Source organism: Macrosteles quadrilineatus, unplaced genomic scaffold (genome assembly GCF_028750875.1).
Source record: "Macrosteles quadrilineatus isolate MER2022 unplaced genomic scaffold, UCM_ALF_1.0 Scaffold_5__1_contigs__length_97177068, whole genome shotgun sequence".
Classification (NCBI taxonomy): domain Eukaryota; kingdom Metazoa; phylum Arthropoda; class Insecta; order Hemiptera; family Cicadellidae; genus Macrosteles; species Macrosteles quadrilineatus.
The window spans coordinates 78,678,205-78,697,907 of NW_026542598.1; the positions used below are offsets into that span (position 1 = coordinate 78,678,205).

Sequence of the window (19,703 nt, forward strand, 5' to 3'; positions counted from 1 at the left end):
ACACATTTTTAGAAAGTGAGCTTTCTAACGACCCATTGATTAATACAATCAGTCTAGTAGAACTGTCTGAAAGAGTCTTCTTTTGTCACGCTGTTGTTACAGTGTAGAAGACTTTTTAAGAAATCGTTGATTTTTAGTTTTTATTTATAAGAAATATTGTTTTATTTGTAAGAAAAATTTTGTTGACGCTATTATGCAGTTATAGCGACTGTCAAAATAAAAATAAAGATATTTGAGTTTGAGTATAAGAATAGATTTACGAGACAATGCAACACAGTACTGTTCAACTTGTACTTGTACAAAATCACTTGTGCTGTTCAAATAAACCATTGAGCATTGAGGGTGAGTAGGCCTACACTACTCACTGAACTAACCTCAATACTGATCGTTGTATGTAATCGTCAATCGACTCACTCAGCGACCACAAAAAAATATAAAAAAAATATTCTGTGGTCGCCGGACTCACTTGATAGCACTAAACAGATGTTTCGCGGGCAAATCGTGGTGGTGGGGGTAGCTACTGGGCCGAGCAACTCGGTTTTCAACTAAATCACTCGACTCGCTCTCAACTGACCTCTTTTTATCAACTCGCCCGTTGCTCGACTCGCCTGCATGTCTACACCATGCGAGTTAGAGAGCGAGTGGCAACTCGTACACTGACTCGCCCACCGTACTCGACCCGTGTAAACCAGGCTTTCGATCAGTTGTTTTGTTTAGGTTTTCGTTTCGTTGTTTTGTTTTGATCTTGCTACCAAATTGCAATTTCTCATTCTATTTCTTATCGATTAAATGGTTGGAGAATGAGAGACTTTAATTAATTAATAAAAGTCTTGTTTTCTCATCATTCTCTGATATTAGTATTTTCATTTGTTACTTACCAATTTATGTTGTTATTTTATTAGCTAAGTATTAACTTTTTTCGTGACCTCACTCAAAGAAAAAGTATCATTCTATGATTAAAAATATTGAATATTTATTTTGTGTGACAACTGACAACAATCTCCAACTGTAAGTTAGTGTTACTAAAAAGTTATGGTTTTACAGCCACCTTCCACTGAAAACGACACAATGAGGTTCTTATCCAAGCCTACTGCATTATTTCAAAACTAATATATTAAGGTAATTCGGTAAGTTAGGTTAGGTTTTAACCTAACTAACCAAACTTGATATATCGAATGAAACAATCTATATATTCATTCGAATTAGTGTAGGACGTAAAGTAAAGTGCAGTTAATAGATTTACCAAACCAGTGTGTTTGCGTCTCTATGTACATTTTTACTTTATAGTAATTAAGCATTTTTGTGGCAATTAATTGGATTTTTATATAGGCCCCTAACGCCTTTCATTCCACATTATAATTTGATGGCAGCTTTATCATGAACTTATTTATTCAAATAATTGCCTATTGGTCAACTTCTTTCTACCAGATTTTAGTATGCTATAACTGTAGCTTAGAAAGTAATAAAAGATATGTAGGCCTATATGTTAATATAAAATACTTGCCTACACTAAACTATACATGATGTGAGCAAGGTTGCTACCTTTGGTTTGGGAAGAATCGGGACGGGCCCCACCTCCCCCAGGATTAACACAGATATAAACACAGCAAAGGGGTCCAAAGTCAATACTGTTACGACAGAATCAGGACAGGTGGCAACCCTGGATGAGAGTGATGGAACATTTAACTTATACTACAAATATTCTGTGTATAAAGTAGGTTGCAACAAGGTGGTGTGCGTGAGTTTGAATTGCCACTCAGTTTTCTAGTTGCAAATAAAGGTCCTCAAGAGAAACAAGAAACAAAGAAAATTTTAATTATTCTTTTTAACGAATTTCCTATATAGGGAATAAGCTATTACCGTAGTATTTTAAATTTTCAAAGGTTTTTGGCTCTAATTTAACCCTATAAGCAATGTGTCAAGATGTAAACAGCTTCAAAATAAGTAAAAATCATCACAATTTATAGAATTAAAATTTACACCTCCATGCGTATTATTATCATCGATAAAAATTATTATCGATTATTACCATAGGCTATTTAATCATAATGAGCATATCTCAACTTGTAATCATAATCTGTTAATTTGGTGTTAAATCCGTTGGCAAATATATAAATAAATAAATAAAAGCCTGGTAAAACCGAAGGAAAATTAATACATTTTTTAGTACGGTAATCCACTTTTGCCCTCACCAACTAAATTTGTTCAAAAATGTTAAGCCATAATTAATGTATTTACCTTAGCCAAACTAGCTTGGTATACGATCTACCTTACTTACATCCTTATGCATTGTTTTCAGCTAACTTACAGGTAGCATTTTATAAAAGAAATGATTCTTAAATTGGTTACATTTGATGCAACTGGAACTCTTCTCCAATTTAGAGGAACTGTTGGAAGCCATTATGCAAAAATCGCATCTAAATACAGTGTTAATGTACAACCTCGCACGCTGACAAAAAACTTTCCTTTGGTTTTTAAGAGAATGTTAATTGAACATCCAAATTTTGGAGCTAACAACGGGATAGGTTGGCAACATTGGTGGGAACAGTTGGTGTCTAGAGTTATCAAGGATTCACTGCCTGGAAGTGTCTCAATAGAATCATCGACTGTTAACAAAATATCTTCAGATTTAATAGAAATTTATTCAACAAAAGAATGTTGGAAGTTAGCTGACGGGGCAGAGCGGTTGTTGGAAGAACTGAGTGGTAGAAAGTTTCGTTTAGGAGTGATCTCTAACAGTGACCCAAGACTCGGGACTATTTTACAAGACCTTAATATAAAACATTATTTTGATTTTGTGACAGTCTCGTTCTCAGTAAATTGTGAGAAACCAGACAGTGCTATTTTCAAAGCTGTGGAAGACATGAATGTTGGAATAAAAAAGTGTGAAATATTGCACATCGGTGACAACCCCAAATTAGACTTCATGGGAGCCAGAAATGTTGGTTGGAACGCACTTCTTGTTGCTAACAACTCCAAAGTATTGAATGATTTTCCATCGATTGAAAAGGATTGGGTTGTTGATAGTATTGATGAAATATACCAAGTACTTGAAAACAAAAACATAATTTAATTACTGTTTGATGAGTATATTTGAGAAAATAACTAAACACATGATTGTTTACATTTGAAGAAGCTTGTCAGCCCTGTCAACTACAGTTATCCATCGATAGTCTGACTTTTTAAATCTGGTGTACTAATGTAAGTAGGGCTAAGTTTGACAGCAGTCTTATTGATAGAAATAAAACAAGCCTGCAGTGGCATGAATCGGTGAATCCCCATCCCCTTGTAGGCATATAATAAATTCAAGTCACTGGCTAATCACCGACTAGCAAATAATTTGTTAGGTACTTTTTTTAACTTCACTGTGTTTTTATACTGTCCTAAACCTTAATAGTCAATACTGCTTGAAAAAATCAGATCTTGATAATCAGACACCCTCCTCACTCCTTATCTATCAGATTATCAAAAGGACTTTAATGTATTAAACCCTTTAAAAAAACTGACTTTGCGATAGATTTTATTGCAACACGGAATTAATAATTCATCAAATTTCTCTAAAAATCTATGATATAATATGAACCTTGGAAAAGTAATACATCTGTTAGATTATGATTCTGATTCTGACAAACAAGGACATGCAAAAGATTGTTTTAATTCAAATTGAAAGGCTTATTTGAATCACAGAAACATACTGTTAAGTGAAAGAGAGATTTGGTTTTTTACTGTATCTCAACTTTTACCATGTTTTCAGCGAATTTTCATTTGGGAAATTATAATTATAGCTGTAAACCACTGTCATTTTTTTCACACTCCTCAGTAGCCCAAAACCAAGTTTGTTTGGTTTTTATTCTCAAATTTGTTACTATTGCGTAGGTACAATATTTATCACTTAGGAATTCTCAACCTATAAGAATTCTCTGATTTTTACAAAATCTGGAATGAAAGTGTAAACAAAATAGGCCTTTTCCTTTTCCTTCTCATATTAGAAAAAAAGATTTCAAGTATTTTTTACCATAGGGCCTATACATGTTTACCAAGACATACAATTTGGAATATGCCAAAAATATCATGCCCAATGGTAACTGAGTGCTTATTGCGGTATACTGTTGTGTCATCCTTAGTAACAATAAAATAGTTGTAACTAGAAACTCATGTAGTTTTCTATTCAAGGACGTCTTTGTAAGATTTGACAAACTTATTTTTACATTAACGCTTACGCTATAATTTAACCAACACAACTCTTGTTTTATCCTTTTCATGGGCTATACCTAAGTGATCGTGGAGCCAATGTAATTTATTTTGGACACGTATGTATTTGGAAATTTCCTTTTATTGTGAACCTGTTTGAATAAACGCTCGACTAATTAATTGCAATTAAATTTCTTAGTTTGCAGTTTTTCTGCAGGTTTTTAAAAATTTTACATTTTGTTTGATATTTTTGTTATTGTTTTATTGTTGAAATAAAAGTTACCATTTTTAATATGGTTTTACTTTCCTGGAGTATGTTTAAATAGCCATATCTCATGGCTGTGACCAATTATGTGTGAGTTTAAAAATTTTAAAAATCAATTGAAACATAAGTTGAGTCATGATCACATAAAATATCATGCATTAGAAATTTGTAGTTCCCTAAGGAAGAGTACCTAACATTTGATAAATTTAACTTATAGGAACTAAAATTTCAACCAATTAAGTACATAGGAAAATACCAATTAAATTATCAAGGTTTATACTTTTAGAATCCAAAGATCTAACTGTAACTGACTAATTATTTGTGTTTGATCTTTGAAAATAGCATCTAGAAGCCAATTGGAGTAAATTAAATTTATCGAAGAGTAAGATTGATCAAAACTGAATCTAACAAGGTTTTAATGTAACATTATAAATCTACTTAGTTTCAAACACATTTTGAAGGTTAAATGAACAATAACATTAATTTTCACTATTTGTTTATTTCCAAACAACCTTTGTTGGTTAATTATGTGGAATACAATAGTTCTAAGCAATAATAGGCGTAACAATAGGATCAAGTAACAATCTTAAGTATATTGTTGGTAACAGGTTAACAATACTTGAGAATAATCTGACTCCCTAATCATGAACAACCTCAAGGAGCATAAGTCAATCGTGTTAAATTTGGCACAAACTACACGGGCTGCCATTTGAACTTGTGTTTAGGATAGATACTTTTTTTTTGGATTCACACTGTATACAATTTTCTAAGGATCGAACTGGTTTGTATAGATCTAATTTAGAGAAAATGGCAGATCGGAGGAAAAGAAGAATTTGTCTGTAAAATCATTTCATTGATAGGAAAATGTACCCTTGATTTTGTTAACTGAAAAATTAGTCGAATGAAGCAACTAAAGGTAGATTGAGCTGCAATAATCTCTAAAGTTTATTTAAAACCTGATTAAAGTTTATGTATAAGAAAGAATCATCTTGTTTATACCAACAGTCAATCGTGACAAAATTATTCACTATTTTACACTGTTATAAGAAAAGAGTATTACTCAAAATATAATTTAATGAGATTGCTAAGCATCTACAGAGATGTAGGTGTTTACTGAAGATGGTGTATTTTTAAGTAGGCCTATACAAACTTCAATGTTCAAAACATATTTCTGCGTGAATATATTCACAACTTCTAACTTCTTTCTCTTCCTCCCAACCCATTCTCAACGATCAGTTGATTGGTTCCTGCCGAAAACTCTAATTCCATCACCACAAAAATATGGTGGTGGACCTGCAAGAATTATTTTACCAGGCCGGCAGATACATGACAACTAATAATGTGTTGAAGTTGTTAACCAAATGTTAATATCAAAATGTAACCTACCGTAGGCCTACAGTTTACAATGATTTTGATCAGTAAATAGCCAGTGTAAGCAATAAGCATAAAATTATAATTACAGCGTGAATCCAAATATGTTAAAATTTAAATAGCAGATTAAATGAGGAAATCGCAAGGACTGATAAAAATTTGGAGTATAGAGAAGTAAGACATTGTTCATCATTTTTTAAATTATCTGGGGTATTATAAAACTATAAAAGTTTCACACATCCAAAAAACTTTTAGACAAAAAATAATGTATACTTTTTTATAAAAAAATTAAATACCATCAGTTTTAAAATTATCTAAAATAATAATAGTTAAATGCGGAGTAGATTAAAGTCGGCTAAGTCTACACAGTCTAATGCATTATTTTCTACAGATATCTAATCCTTTCTCTAATTCTAAATTACATTGTGAGGATATAAATTTCTGGGTTATGAGGTGGCAAAAGCCTCTTCAAGGGCTTCTTTGAAGACAGAAATTATAGAATACATTTGTCTAATTTGAGATTTGCAGTGAAGTTTTTCATTTAGTTTTTACTTTCATGATGTAGGCAACAATTTAGATTTGTGGTGTGTTGTGGTATATTAGTATAAATTTACAGCCTCACATATAAGTATCAATTACTACCGCTACAACTAGAAGAACAAGGTGCAATTACCACATATGGTAGGTTAAGAATTTCTGAACCACTGTTCAATGACATTGCATATAAACAGGTAGTGTTACTTGTGGGTTTAAAGTGCAAAAACCATGCAATATAATTGATTTTAGTATAGAAAAGCAAATTTATGTTTTTGTACTATTATTTACTAACTACGCTTATTCATTTAGCAACCATGCATGTTTTTTTCCTATAGCTATGTTTAACATTTTCGGAATATTAAACCTTCAAAATTTGTTATTTTACAAAGTACATTTGATCTTCTATAGGCTACCTGCCCTTGAGAGCTGCAACAAAAATATAGACCCAAGCCACTCAAAAATGGAAGAGATTAAATCAGTTAACCAATACGCTTTGTCGCATATTTTGGAATGTAATCAACTGTCAAAACTAGTGTGTTAATGTAAAATTTGTTCTTAAATGTATTTGATTAGGTAGTTACATCAGTATTATGCAAATTATTAACTTTCCCAATAAACTCTGTCTGGATTGTGTAACACTATTAATTTAGTAATCTGTAGCATCTACAAGATTATCAATAAAATATTTTCCTGTTAACTAGTAGCTTTGACTATTAATAATGCTAGTAGCAAGCAGTAACTAAACAATTAATTTGTTTTACATGAATAAACAGTGTAAGCATCATTATTAACAAAATACAACCTTTTCAGGTTTAAAAATTAAATTGATATTGTATCATCTGTATTTTTTCATTTGTTTAAAAAAAAATAAAATAAAAACACTACTGGATGTAAAGAACTGAAGACAAACGGTATCAAAACGGAAACAACCAGTTAATTAGGAGTATCTTTTAATGTAAAATTCTTACGATATATGCTATATTGCATTTTAATTCATACTTTTGAGTACGGTAATGGAATGTCGTGCTAGTGAAGCAAAAAGCTATATGTAGCAGTGGCGACTGATGGATAAATCTTAGGGGGACTTGAGGTCGATTCACACATATCAATCACGTCACAATAAACCAAAATATTCTTTAAAGGATTTTCTACACTCATCCGGCACAGATCCGTCAGTCGCTCTGTCAGCGTCCGTCAGTCAATTTCAGATATCTTTACACCAATATTTTTGGATTGTTCGGACGCCTGACGGACGTGTTTGAGGTTAGAAAATAGCGTTTTTATTATTTAAATGATTATTTTTATATTTTGAGTACTATGTGTAACAATTAACAAGATGGACGGTGAGAATTTGATAGAGTATATGGTTTTAAATTTAAATTTAAAATATTTGACTGACTATAACATCACTGTAAATATTAGAGACAGAAGACTGACTGAAACCAACTGACGGAAAGTTGACTGAGGAATTGCGGATGCAACTGAGACTAAACTGTGACTGGACTGGTGTGAATCAACCTTTACTTGACCATTAAGAGGTTATTATAAACACCTCTTACTTTATCAGTCTAATAACTTATTAGATTAAAGGTTTTTTCATATAAATATCACCAGTTTGTTATGGAAATGTATGTTAATGTACATTTCATAACCTTTCTTAAGACTGGCATTTTTATAATCTGTAACCTTACTTAAGTACATTATTTTAACACATAACCTTAGAGGGTGCAATGAACCAAACATATAATACAGACGTATTCCTGTTGATGATTGTATATTTTTGTCCATTACAGTACCACATCCTTAAGTGACTAGAAAAATATATCTTATGAACCAACCTCTTAGAAACAACCATGTTCTGGATTTTAAGGCGAATAAAATATGTAATAAACTAAATGCTTTAGGTAACATACTAAAGTATACTATAACCATATTCTAATCCAACCAACTTTTTGATGCACTGATATTAGAGTAAAGCTGGTTAAAAACCCAACTCAAAAAAGTCTGACTCGTAGAATAATAATTATTGAAACTATCTACACGCTGTGACGATTTTAATCATTGATTTGGGTTCGACTTTTGTAAATCAGAGATAAAAAAAAAACTTTTCCTTGCCCTGGTAATATTGTGTTTATTGCTTGTAGTTTAAACTTGTTGGTTGAATAAAGTCAATGAGCATTTAAAACCTCTTTAAAAACAGTAAATAATTAGGTCAAACTCAAATTATCATAGGCCAGTTTTAAGCTTAGTGAGTAATGTAACTGAAAATTTGCCTCCCATTTTAAATTTTGTACAGGTACTATAAGCATTGGCCAATGGTGATTCAGCAAAGGATAACGAATTTGAATCTGGGCAGTGAATCAGAGGAAGACAAATTGGACGGAAAACTCAGATTTCACTTGATATGCAACAATATTGACAGGCTGATAGAGATTTTCTGAAAAGGTGTAACAAACTTACATGAACTTTTAAGATAAAAAGGTTCTACTGATAAACCAAATTCTATACTCACCGGAAGCAAAAAAAAACCCCTGAACGATATTGGAATGGCGAAAACATATCATTCTTCCTGAACTACATTCACCACAAGAAATGATTAGAACTGGAACTAAATGACTGAAAATTACTTGCGTCCGCCATCAAAGTGAAATCACTAGACGATTTACGGAAAGTAAAATAAAATTATAAAAAAAATACTTATCTGGTTAAGAAGTTATTATTATGATTTAGTATAGAAAAAGAAAGAAAACTTTGCTAGTGTAGAATCTACCTTAGCAAAACGTCTGACTAGAAATCACATAATACTTATTTTTGTATCATTCTCAAAGCTTGAACAATGATATATAAGTTAATTTTCTTATTCTTCCTTTCTCCTCACTTCATTTAGGTATCGTGAGCTATTTTAAGGAAGACATCTGAAACTTCTATCTCCACAATGTTTAATCCTAAAAATAAACTGGTTCAGAAACTCAAATCTTTGTTTTAGTGTTATACATACTAGAATCAACATTTAACTCAAATGAGTCTTTGCCAGTGTGGACTGGCTGATTTAAGTCTCTCAGTAACCAAAATCCAAAGTCTTAAAGACTAAATAACTTGATAACTAACAAATTCTATAGTTCTTACTAAAGTAAAATTGTATACTCTTCATATCCACTGACTGGAGGAGACAAATCTGCAACAGAACACTGTGATTGAGGAAAATAACGTTTTATTCTTTCCAATTGAGAAAAAATTATAAGTACGAGGGCTATCCAGAAAGTAGATTACGTGTATGTCTGGATCCGCTAGGGGCGGGGCTAGCGCAACCATCTTGGTGTTAGTTCGTTATGCAGCTCAGTCGGCATCTAGCCGTGCTAGTAAGAGGTTTCTGCTGTAGACCTACTCCGTTGAGTTACTGTGACTGTTTAAAATGTCTGTGTTAATTTAAAATGCCGAGAACTGTGAAGTGTGTGCAAAAAAATGAATGGACTCTTTGGTTTAGAGTTAGTACAGTTTTGTAACCAAGCTTTTCGCTTATGATCTCGTGCAACAAACGCGAAATTTGTGGAAAACCCATAGAGAGTTCTGTTATTGTGAACTTTCGAGTTTTACAGACATCGGCATCGACTTTCTCGACAAGTTTGGCAGTCACAATACTGGGTCTTCCACTTGGCTCTCCGTTGTGAACGTTAGTTTGGCCATTTTAAAATTTGATGACCACTGACGAACTCCACCTTCAGTAATAATGTTTTCCCAATAAACAGTTTTTTTTCACAGTTTTTTGCAGTCAAAAACCTTATAACAGCACACACTTCACAGTTCCTGGCATTTTCAATTAACACAGACGTTTTAAACTGTCACAGTAACTCAACGGAGTAGCAGAAACCTCTTACTAGCACGGCTAGATGCCGACTGAGCTGCATAACGAACTAACACCAAGATGGTCACCCCGCCCCTAGCGGATACAGACAAAAACGTAATCTACTTTCTGGATAGCCCTCGTATATTTGAGAAATTAAAAGATTTCATTGTTGACTGACACTTGAGGTTCATTGTCCTAGGATCATATTGCAAGAAATCCAACATATTTAAAAGAGACAAATGAACCAGGAAACCCAGGCCGACATAATGTATTCAAGCACTTGTGTGCCAAATGTCATGAAAATCGGTTCAGGCATTCGGTCGTTATAGCCAATTCATGGGGACCCAGCATCCTCTTACGGCCGCCATTTTGATGACGTCATTACGGACGACCGAGGTCCTTAAAAATTGGGGTCTGGGCGGTTTTAGGTTCAGAAACTTGTATACTATAACCACCTAAAATTGCAGCCTGTCTGCCAGAACTGAAATATTTTCCTGCTACCCAACCTGACTAATTGTATCGACAATCAGCCTAACTTGGTTTGAAGTTTGAACTTTTTTTTTACTTTTTAAAATTATTTCTTTGTTCTACATTATTTGTAAGTATAGCCTAAATTTTAATTGGAAACGATTTGTATAAACCCATAAGACACACACACACACTTATGCTATTTACTATCATCATTTTTAATAACAGTGTTTACTTTACCACAATATTCCAGACAAAAAACAAAAGAAACACAGTGCAGAAATACTTCAACATCAGGCTTCCCCCAACGGCATACTGGACCATTACATAGCTAAGTAGGCTAATAGTTTACTAACACAACACATAATTAAAATGCAAAATTCATATCTCCTGATTAAGAACTAGTGACACAAATTCTAGAAAATGGTGGATTCTATTTTTTTGTACAGTGCAAAAGCATGAAGATGGTTTAAAAGGCCTAATCTTAAATTAAGATTTAAGGTACAATCTTTTAGGATCATCCTGCAGTCCAGCTACTAGGAGGTCACAAATTGTGGATATTTATAGAGATGCACTGTGGATGCAATACTCCCTGGTGTGGATTATCATCTGCACTAGTGAGTACTTCGACTATCCGCAGTACTATCCTGATAATTAGATACCAAGGCAAGAATTTGGTTCGGATTCCACTATAAACTGTAGGTCCCTTAGCTGTCATTAGCTGTTTGGGCTATTAATTAACAGGTCTAAGGAATATGTCAGCCTTAGTTACTAACAAGACTACAAGATCGCGCCACTCATCCTTCACTCATATTTGGGTTAAATACGCACATAGTGGTGTCCCCATCTTAAATCAAATAATTGATATAATTGATTGATAATAATTGATATCATTCTTTAAGTTTGGCAGACTTTATTGTGATGTAAAAGTGACCACTTTCCTCATTTTAGATTAGATATTACTGATATTAGAACAATAATTCTGTCAAGAGGTTATTTCAACAAAATTATCTCTGTTCTTGAAAATATTTATGTAACAGATGTACTTTTAAGTGGGCTGTGTAAATTTAATTTGGTGTTACTTGAGTCACACGTCACACAACCTTTAGCACTTACAGGGAAATGCCACTTTTGGAACTGAAAATGAACACCACTTCATCACTGATAATTTCTTGAAAAAAAAAAATGGTATTGTACTTGTTTGTATTAAGACAGAACAACAATGGCTAATACATACCAGTAAAAAAATCATCAACGTGAGAACTTAAAGATAACTTGTAGCTTGTAGCTAAATATGTTTTGATGGTAAATATAAACCACTGTATGTCTGTTACTGCAATTGGATCGAAATTATTTCAATATCAGGTATTGATAGACAGACGATAATCCTGAGACCACATCAGTACGTAATAGTCTTCCTCACAATCCTATCTGTGACAGTGTGAAAGTGTGTTGAATTCTCCAAGTGTAATCACTTTGTTTTTTGTTTTTTTTTGTTTTTTTTTTTGTAAATCCTTGTTATATGTTAACTAATTTGGATGCTAAAGATAACTCTTTCCTAGCAAGATGATGAAGGGGTTTTTGAATAACCATTGAAATATATGTAGCAAGTTACCGTCAAAACAACAAATCATCTACAAGTTCACATGTTGAAAATTGTTTTTCGTCGAACATTTTAGCCATTATTTGTCATATTGCAATTCTGGGACTACAAAACGGAATTAAATAAGACAGAAAGTGAACTGAGAAGCGGTGTGAGGTGAGCGTTCTACCTGTGCGCTAGAGTTAGACAGAGGTGCACGAGAGCAGTGGCGTGTTGGCGTTGGACAGGCGTATCAGCTCACTGCCAGGTGCAGACCTTGGCTGCTAAGACGGCGTAACCTCCTCCTTCTCTTCCATCCAGTTGTACAGGGGGAACTCGAAACACAGCAGGAACTTTAGGAAGTACGGCACCTCCATGTAGATACCGGGCGGTATTGGAATCAGCGGAGAGGTGGACTGCTTGTACAACCGGTACTTGGGGATGCTGCAACAGGATGAGAAAAATACATACCAAACATGGGGGTGGAATGTCTAGTTTTATAAATAGTCAAAGGTGCTACGATGCTTTATCCAATGCATATTGAAAACTACTAAGACATGCTAAGCGATTGGAACTAATATTGCAAAGTATTGGTTCATCATAAATGTTTGTTTGCAGTGTAAGAAATAGTCACTTAAACTGATCTTATTGGCAATTTTTATATCCTACAAACACATTGCACTAAGTAATGTATCAGCGACTCCAACAGTTATGTAACCAAAATTTTACATTTCTTTCTTATTCTTCTTTCATTGGCCCTTTAGCCTTCTATCAGCTATGGTTTCCTGTGGATGTTTCTAATTCTAACGACCTCAGGAAAAAGCTAATTTCAGAATTCTGTCATCGCCTAGGGACAACGATGAAAGAGGATCACCCTCGTGAGGTGGTGCTGCTAAATTAATTATGTATACGACTAAATTTTATAACTAAAGTGTAATATAATAACCAATAAAAACTCACTGTCGATATTTCTGATCTGACGATCTTTCCAAGAGAGGAATCCCAGATACAAAGAGGATGATAAAGGTTGTAAATATCGGGCTGGCTATTCCGGCCCACTCCGGTCCGTCGATGACGTTCAGAGAGATAACAAAGATCCCCCACCACAGTAAGATCTCACCAAAGTAGTTAGGGTGTCTTGACATTGACCAGAGCCCTGGAAAATCACTAGAATTCAATAACCTACTACGTGTGGTCTATCATGAATACACTATCAGGGTTCCCACTCAAGGCTGGGTATTAGAGTGGGTCGAAAAATCACAAATTATTTTTTGAGTTGGAATACCTTGAAAGTTAAAAAAATTAAACACTGAAACTGAAAAAATGGAAAACATATTTTGTGGAAAGAATTACATCTGGGGAGCCAAGAACTTTGCTGCATATGGAAAAGTCTGTAGTAAGTGTTAACAAAGGAGGAGAAAGTACATTGTGCGCCTCGAAGGAAAAGATTACATTAGAAATAGACAATTTTTAAGAACAGTCTTGAGTTGTGATGAAGATAGTTTTGTGATATCTTCTATGTAAATAAAATTAGAGTTTTGTCTGTACATGGTCAGAATTATATATTTTTAGGTTATTTTTACGTTTTATACATTAAAGAAGCAGAAACAAGTCTTATCTCTATTTCTGTCTGTCTGTCTTTCTTTCTATCTGTCAGTAACACTCATGATGGCATGTTACGCAATCTTCTCCATGAAAACAAGTGTAGCTATCAAGATCCAAGACATTTTAATGTATTCACTGGATTGGCAAGAGTGTCTTTAACCATTAAAATAAGGCCTCACTACTTTGTAAATAAAATTACGGATGTTCAAAAATGCAGTTTTGTGCGATTTTTGTCAAATTTTCTTTCAGTTTTTATCACATAATCATTAATGAAATAACGAACAGCTGTTTGGATCAAGATTATTTTTTCCAGCTGTAGGCTAACTGATATGGTTGCGGTATTTGTAAACAACATTTTTTACAAATGTTGTTTACAAATACCGCAACCATTTCTGATCAGGTTTTGAAAGCAAATCCCAACCAAGTGAGATTAAAAACGTTTTTCTTACATAACAGATTTAATTAATCGAAACTGCAATATGATAGTGTAACCGTAAATGAAATTAAATAACTAGGCTTCATCCAGGTCAGGAACCAGAAATTCTTTGTGTATAAAATTGTTCTTGAGTTTTGATAACCAGAAAAAAGACCTTCAATCAGTGTTGTACAGGGCTGGGGCATTTAATGATCGTCGCCAATAGCTTACAAACAGGGTTTCCACTCATTGACGGCGCTTCAATGGCGATTGTGTAAAGTGTAAAGTAAAAAAATCACAACTGCAGTGGGTAATTGTAACAGAGGTTTACGGATGATGCTAAACTCACTTTTCCAATGTGTCACTTTCTGTTTCTACTCACCTTGTGATGCAATCGCTGGACCATACAGCCAATAGGCCCATAGCCCATCTCTTGTCTACCTATTTATTCATAACAACCTTTTCGACGACGATCCTTGATACCGGTACTTTTCCATAGAAAAATGGCCTACCTACCAGATACTTAAATAAAATTACAAATGTCCAAAAACCCAACATTGTGTGATTTTTGTCACATTAAACTGACTACTATAAGATCCCCGTGCGTAGAACGGGCACACAGCTAGTTACAATATTAAATTAGTTTGATATAAAATTTGTGTTATTTTATATAAGACAGTTATATCAACAGTTTCATTACCATCATTGCACCATTTTCCTTTGTTTGCTGGATCTTGTCGAAAAGAGAACTTCTGCAGATCGGCATATGTTTCGATGAGAAGACCAGTGAAAAACATCCCAGTTCCCGTAGAATCGAGAGTTGTCATAGTTTTGGGAGCTCCTCGAGCGATGGAGTTGTGAGGAGAATTGATGAAAATAACAGGCAAACTCACCACAAACACCCAGACTGCCTGTAAATTGATAACAGGAAACTATCATTTATAGTTGACCTACACTAAATTTTTACAAATATAACAGAAAATTATATTTGACAAATTTAATAACATTGACTTTGGGCCTAAAAGAAATGTTAGTTTATTACAGGCGAAAAACTGGCTCATTATTGGGCATATCCCTCCATAAAAAACACATACAAGCATTCAGCTTTTAAAATTCATTTTCATAGCTCCAGGATTGCGTTAATATGACAAATAATGGCTAAACGTACCTCGTCAGACAATCCTTAACACGTTGTATCGAATGTACTACATAACCGCCAAAACATATGTCATTATTTGTCATTCAGCTTTTACTTATATTTTGAATAATTGGTGCTACAACGCAAATATAATAAAATACTTTTTCCAACACTTTTTAATCAACAAATATATAGTAAACATGACAATACAAATTATGAATTACAATCCTGATTGGTTTTTGTCCACTCAAACCAGTCATCAGACCCAATCGGTAATTGTCTTCAATGTCTTGTAAACATTTTTACATTTGCTTGTTTGAAAGTAAGTGGCATTTTGCTATTTAAGGGATTGCTTGAAGGAAAAGCAGGTCAAACCCCTCAAATTTATGTGGATGACTCAGTGATTGAACCCGTCTTTGTCATACCCAAGTTTGGCCTGCCATCCCACAGTTCAAAGGCTAGCAATACACCAAAGAGTGTTGAAAGAAGCTTTTAATATAGACCTATTTGTATTACATTTTGACAAACATCTTTACAAAGTAGGCTATGCCTAAATAAGTATATAGGCCAAGTGAATTTGTCACTTTGTTGTATAACTCAAATATTTAGTGTCTATAGTTCTCTGTTGTCTTAGCAATCAGATGTGCTCTCCCTTGCATTCCTCAATGGCGTTTGGTTCCCATTAAAGAAGAAAACTAAAAAAAAAGTGTTTTGACCAACACTAAGAGACCATTTTACAGCGGCTTCCAACAAAACCTATTATTCTATTAACTTATTGGAAAGGGATTAAGTTTTAGGACTTTTATCCCAACTCCTATTTATCCTAAGTTACGTATCCTAAAACAACACATTCAAAACAAAATAAAATAATGGCCCTAATATTTAAAAAATGTTAACATCTAGGGGATAGGTTTTAAAAGGCTAAATTGCCTTAGAACCTTCCCGCAACAATCAAATACCTATCATGCTAAAAAAAAAACTTTTTAAAGGCTCAACATGGCGGAAGCCTGGTGTGGTAATTTAAAATCTATGTCCTGTATTTATTGTAATAGGCTCACCTGAAACGTCCAAAACACTCCAAATCTGATAATGTTACTTCTTCTGTCATCAAATCTAGCATCTCTACCTATTTGTAATATTCGATACAGGAGATATCCAGAGAGTCTCACGCCCCAAAGACAGACAAAAGCAGTCACCATCAATTGTCTACTATCGTAACTCTGTAACAACAACAAATATTTAGCTACTATTGCCATCTGACAGAGTTAGGCAATTTTTGTGAACTTTGAAGGTCGGAACTAATACATTTCTAAAGATACCTATAGGATTTTTTTATTTCCTCACTGTTTTCTATTGTGCTCATGTGCTACAAATCTGAAAAGAACTCATTAGAGCTCAGAATATATATTTATTTTTTATTTTTATGTTTCATTGGCCTAAGTTACATTAAAGAAGCCAAAAACAAGTTTTATCTCAATTTCTGTCCGTCTGTCACGGCCCAGAAGGCATTTTACACGGCCTTCTCCTGAAAAAACGAGAACATTGATCGGGATTCAAATAGTCTTTTTGTATTCATTGGATTGGCGAGTGTCTTTAGTCAAAATATGCCTTCACTACTTTTGAAATAAAAAAACCAATGTTCAAAAACCCAATTATGTGCGATTTGTTAGGCTATCAAATTTTCTCACAATGTTTACCGCATACGTCATTTAATGAAATACTGTTTGAGAATACGACATCTATAAAATTACGAACAGCTGATTAGATAAAGATAATTTTTTCTAGCTGTAATCTTGGTGAGGTGTTTAGTAAAGGAAACTGCCCTGTCACAATGTTTTAGCGAGTTTTTAAGGTGTGGTGTCTAGTAATCTAGGCATGGTGTCTAGTAATCAAGGCATGGCGTCTACAGCAAGTCTCGGTGTTGTAAAATGGACTTAAATTGTGTAGAATGATAAAACAAAAGGTGTATTAGTGTACAAGATTTACTTAATTCAAAACCACAACATAACTTTCCACAAAAACAACATCTGGTATCCATTTGATCAATGTCTAAGTCGTGTTCAGCAGCAAGAGCTAATAGAAACCTAATCAAACTGTAACGCACAACAGGTGAAAATGTTTCATCATAGTCTAATTCCCTGTTGTAAAATGACTAAAATTGTGTAGAATGATAAAGACAAAAGGTGTATTAGGTATTCCATATCTGTTGGCACAAACAACCGAATGAGTAATATTGATTATTCGATTGTTTAATTTGATATATTGTTTGGTTAGTTAGGTTAGGTTAACCTTACCTAACTAACCAAACGATATATCGAATAGGCCTAATCGATATATCGATCGATATTTTCATTCGGTTGTTTGTGCCAACAGATATGGAAGTGTAGGCCTACCCCAAGTTTTACTTAATGCAAAAACACAACATAACTTTCCACAAACAACATCTGGTATCCATGACAACTAACTTATACAGAACACATGTGATACCAAAATGAACTATTCTCACAAATCATATTTCAACACTCGGCAACAAAAGTCATTTGAGAAAGTTGTAGAGTTCTATGAACAGTTTTAAAAGGTCTTAGCCTATATAACGTTTCAGGTGAGTTGGGCGTCGGAAATAATAACCAAGCTGCCATTAGTAAACACACATATTATGTAACAAGAACTTACCTTTAGGCTATGAGTTAGAGATGGGCGTTATTTAACATAACAGGATGAATAACAGTGTTGCGGCCACGGCAACGTTATCGCGGCAACACGTTGCCGAGAACTCCCTGTTATTATAATAACGTATCTATCTACCCAATGTTGCAGGAAAGCCGCTCGGACAATGAAAACGAAAACATGCATTGCCTTTACTGACGTTGCCACAACGCTACCAGAGCAACGATAACTTCTGAAACGAACTAGAATTAGAATAACGCATCCTGTCTGGACAACGCGGCAACGTCCGACTCGCGACTACAACTGAAAACTGAACTGATCAACCGACAACGATAACTGAACGCCGCAACACCGACCGGCGGACAACGGTTTACACAGCGGCAACGCCGGCAACGAGTTGGCAATCGTTATTGAAATAACAGGTTGCCGCAACACGTTATTGGGCAGCTGCGTTATCGTTATAACCGTTGCCGGAAAACAACGATAATTCCCATCTCTACTATGAGTTGAAATGAAATTATTAAACCTTTTGTAGTACTTACCGGCTTGAAATGAGCTTGTCCAAAGAAGAATGATAGCAAAGCTACAACTATAAAATTTGTTCCACCAGCAAAATCAGTAAGTTTGTCAAACTGGAAGTAAGCTGCTATTGAGAAAAATGTCAACTGCATTAAAACAACCACTATAGCACATATTCCAAGATGCCATTTATCGAGGATTTCAACAACCATTTTTACAAATACCTCTACAAGGGATCACGTTTATTGCTGAATATCTTGTAGAAATTGTGGTCTACGCCTAAATCCACAATTTCTTTATCGTAAGTAGCTTTTGAAACACTTGCTGGAAGTCTTAGTATGATCAAGATTGTTAAGGACAATTTCTAAAACAATAGCCATATAAATTGATTGAGCGCAGAGTAAAGTGGATACTGTACAACCACCTAACAAAATAATAACTAAACAATTTTATGTTATTTACAGAACTATCAAAATATACTCAGGGGATAACCAGAATTAGTAAGTTTACTGTTGCAACGAGCAATAATAATACGCAATACAACGACTAAAATCCAAATCAAAACAAAACATGAGCAAGTGCACTGTGCAGACGACAGGCAACGAAAAAAAACATCCCCACCCAACCATAGAAATAAAAATTCTCTATGTCTATCTACTGATTGTAGGTTACTGTAGGTCATTGATTATTGAGAAATAGATTTACGTGTTTTCAGATTTTTACGCATACGACATACAAACATTTTTTCGTAAATTCATATCTTGTTAATAAATCCATTCATAAATGTTAATAAAGTTGCCTGAACTTGACTTGTGCCTCTACCAGCATGTATTTATATAATTTGACTGTGTCTGATGCATTTATATAATGTCTATAGACGAATAAATATCATTTCATATCATTTCATTTCATCATTTCATTTCATTTCATTTAAAGACAACCTGATTTCTGACACCCAAATAAACTAGCATTTGGGTATGGAAATTACCCTCCTTGGGGTCAAAACCTTCAAGCTTTGTAAAGGAACATTTTCATCACTGTATTTTCATAGATATAAAACATACTCCCTTTAGTCGATTTGTCATCCTTATGGATCAGAAT

The 19,703-nt window shown here is 34.0% G+C and overlaps 2 protein-coding genes across 4 annotated transcripts; one reads left to right on the forward strand and one right to left on the reverse strand.

Moving 5' to 3' along the window:
• Positions 1–694: 694 nt before the first annotated feature.
• LOC128994245 (rhythmically expressed gene 2 protein-like) lies at positions 695–9,119 on the forward strand. Of its 3 annotated transcripts, XR_008490885.1 has the most exons (3): positions 695–1,119; positions 2,300–3,201; positions 8,661–9,119. XR_008490885.1 is itself a non-coding variant. In XM_054418649.1 (2 exons), exon 2 carries the CDS (start codon positions 2,330–2,332, stop codon positions 3,071–3,073), a length of 744 nt encoding a protein of 247 aa, XP_054274624.1. In that variant the 5' UTR covers positions 695–1,119; positions 2,300–2,329; the 3' UTR covers positions 3,074–3,352. The 3 variants fall into 3 exon arrangements, 2 of the variants coding, with proteins under 2 accessions (XP_054274624.1, XP_054274627.1); XM_054418649.1 differs by lacking the exon at positions 8,661–9,119 and having other exon boundaries at positions 2,300–3,352; XM_054418652.1 differs by lacking the exon at positions 8,661–9,119 and having other exon boundaries at positions 695–1,008; positions 2,300–3,352.
• A 25-nt stretch (positions 9,120–9,144) lies between these two features.
• Positions 9,145–19,140, reverse strand: LOC128994244 (uncharacterized). Its single transcript, XM_054418648.1, has 6 exons — positions 18,626–19,140; positions 16,475–16,636; positions 14,979–15,189; positions 13,219–13,414; positions 12,449–12,702; positions 9,145–9,539 (listed from the first exon to the last, which is right to left on the reverse strand). Exons 1-5 carry the CDS (start codon positions 18,812–18,814, stop codon positions 12,543–12,545), a joined length of 918 nt encoding a protein of 305 aa, XP_054274623.1. The 5' UTR covers positions 18,815–19,140; the 3' UTR covers positions 9,145–9,539; positions 12,449–12,542.
• Between the last annotated feature and the right edge of the window lie 563 nt (positions 19,141–19,703).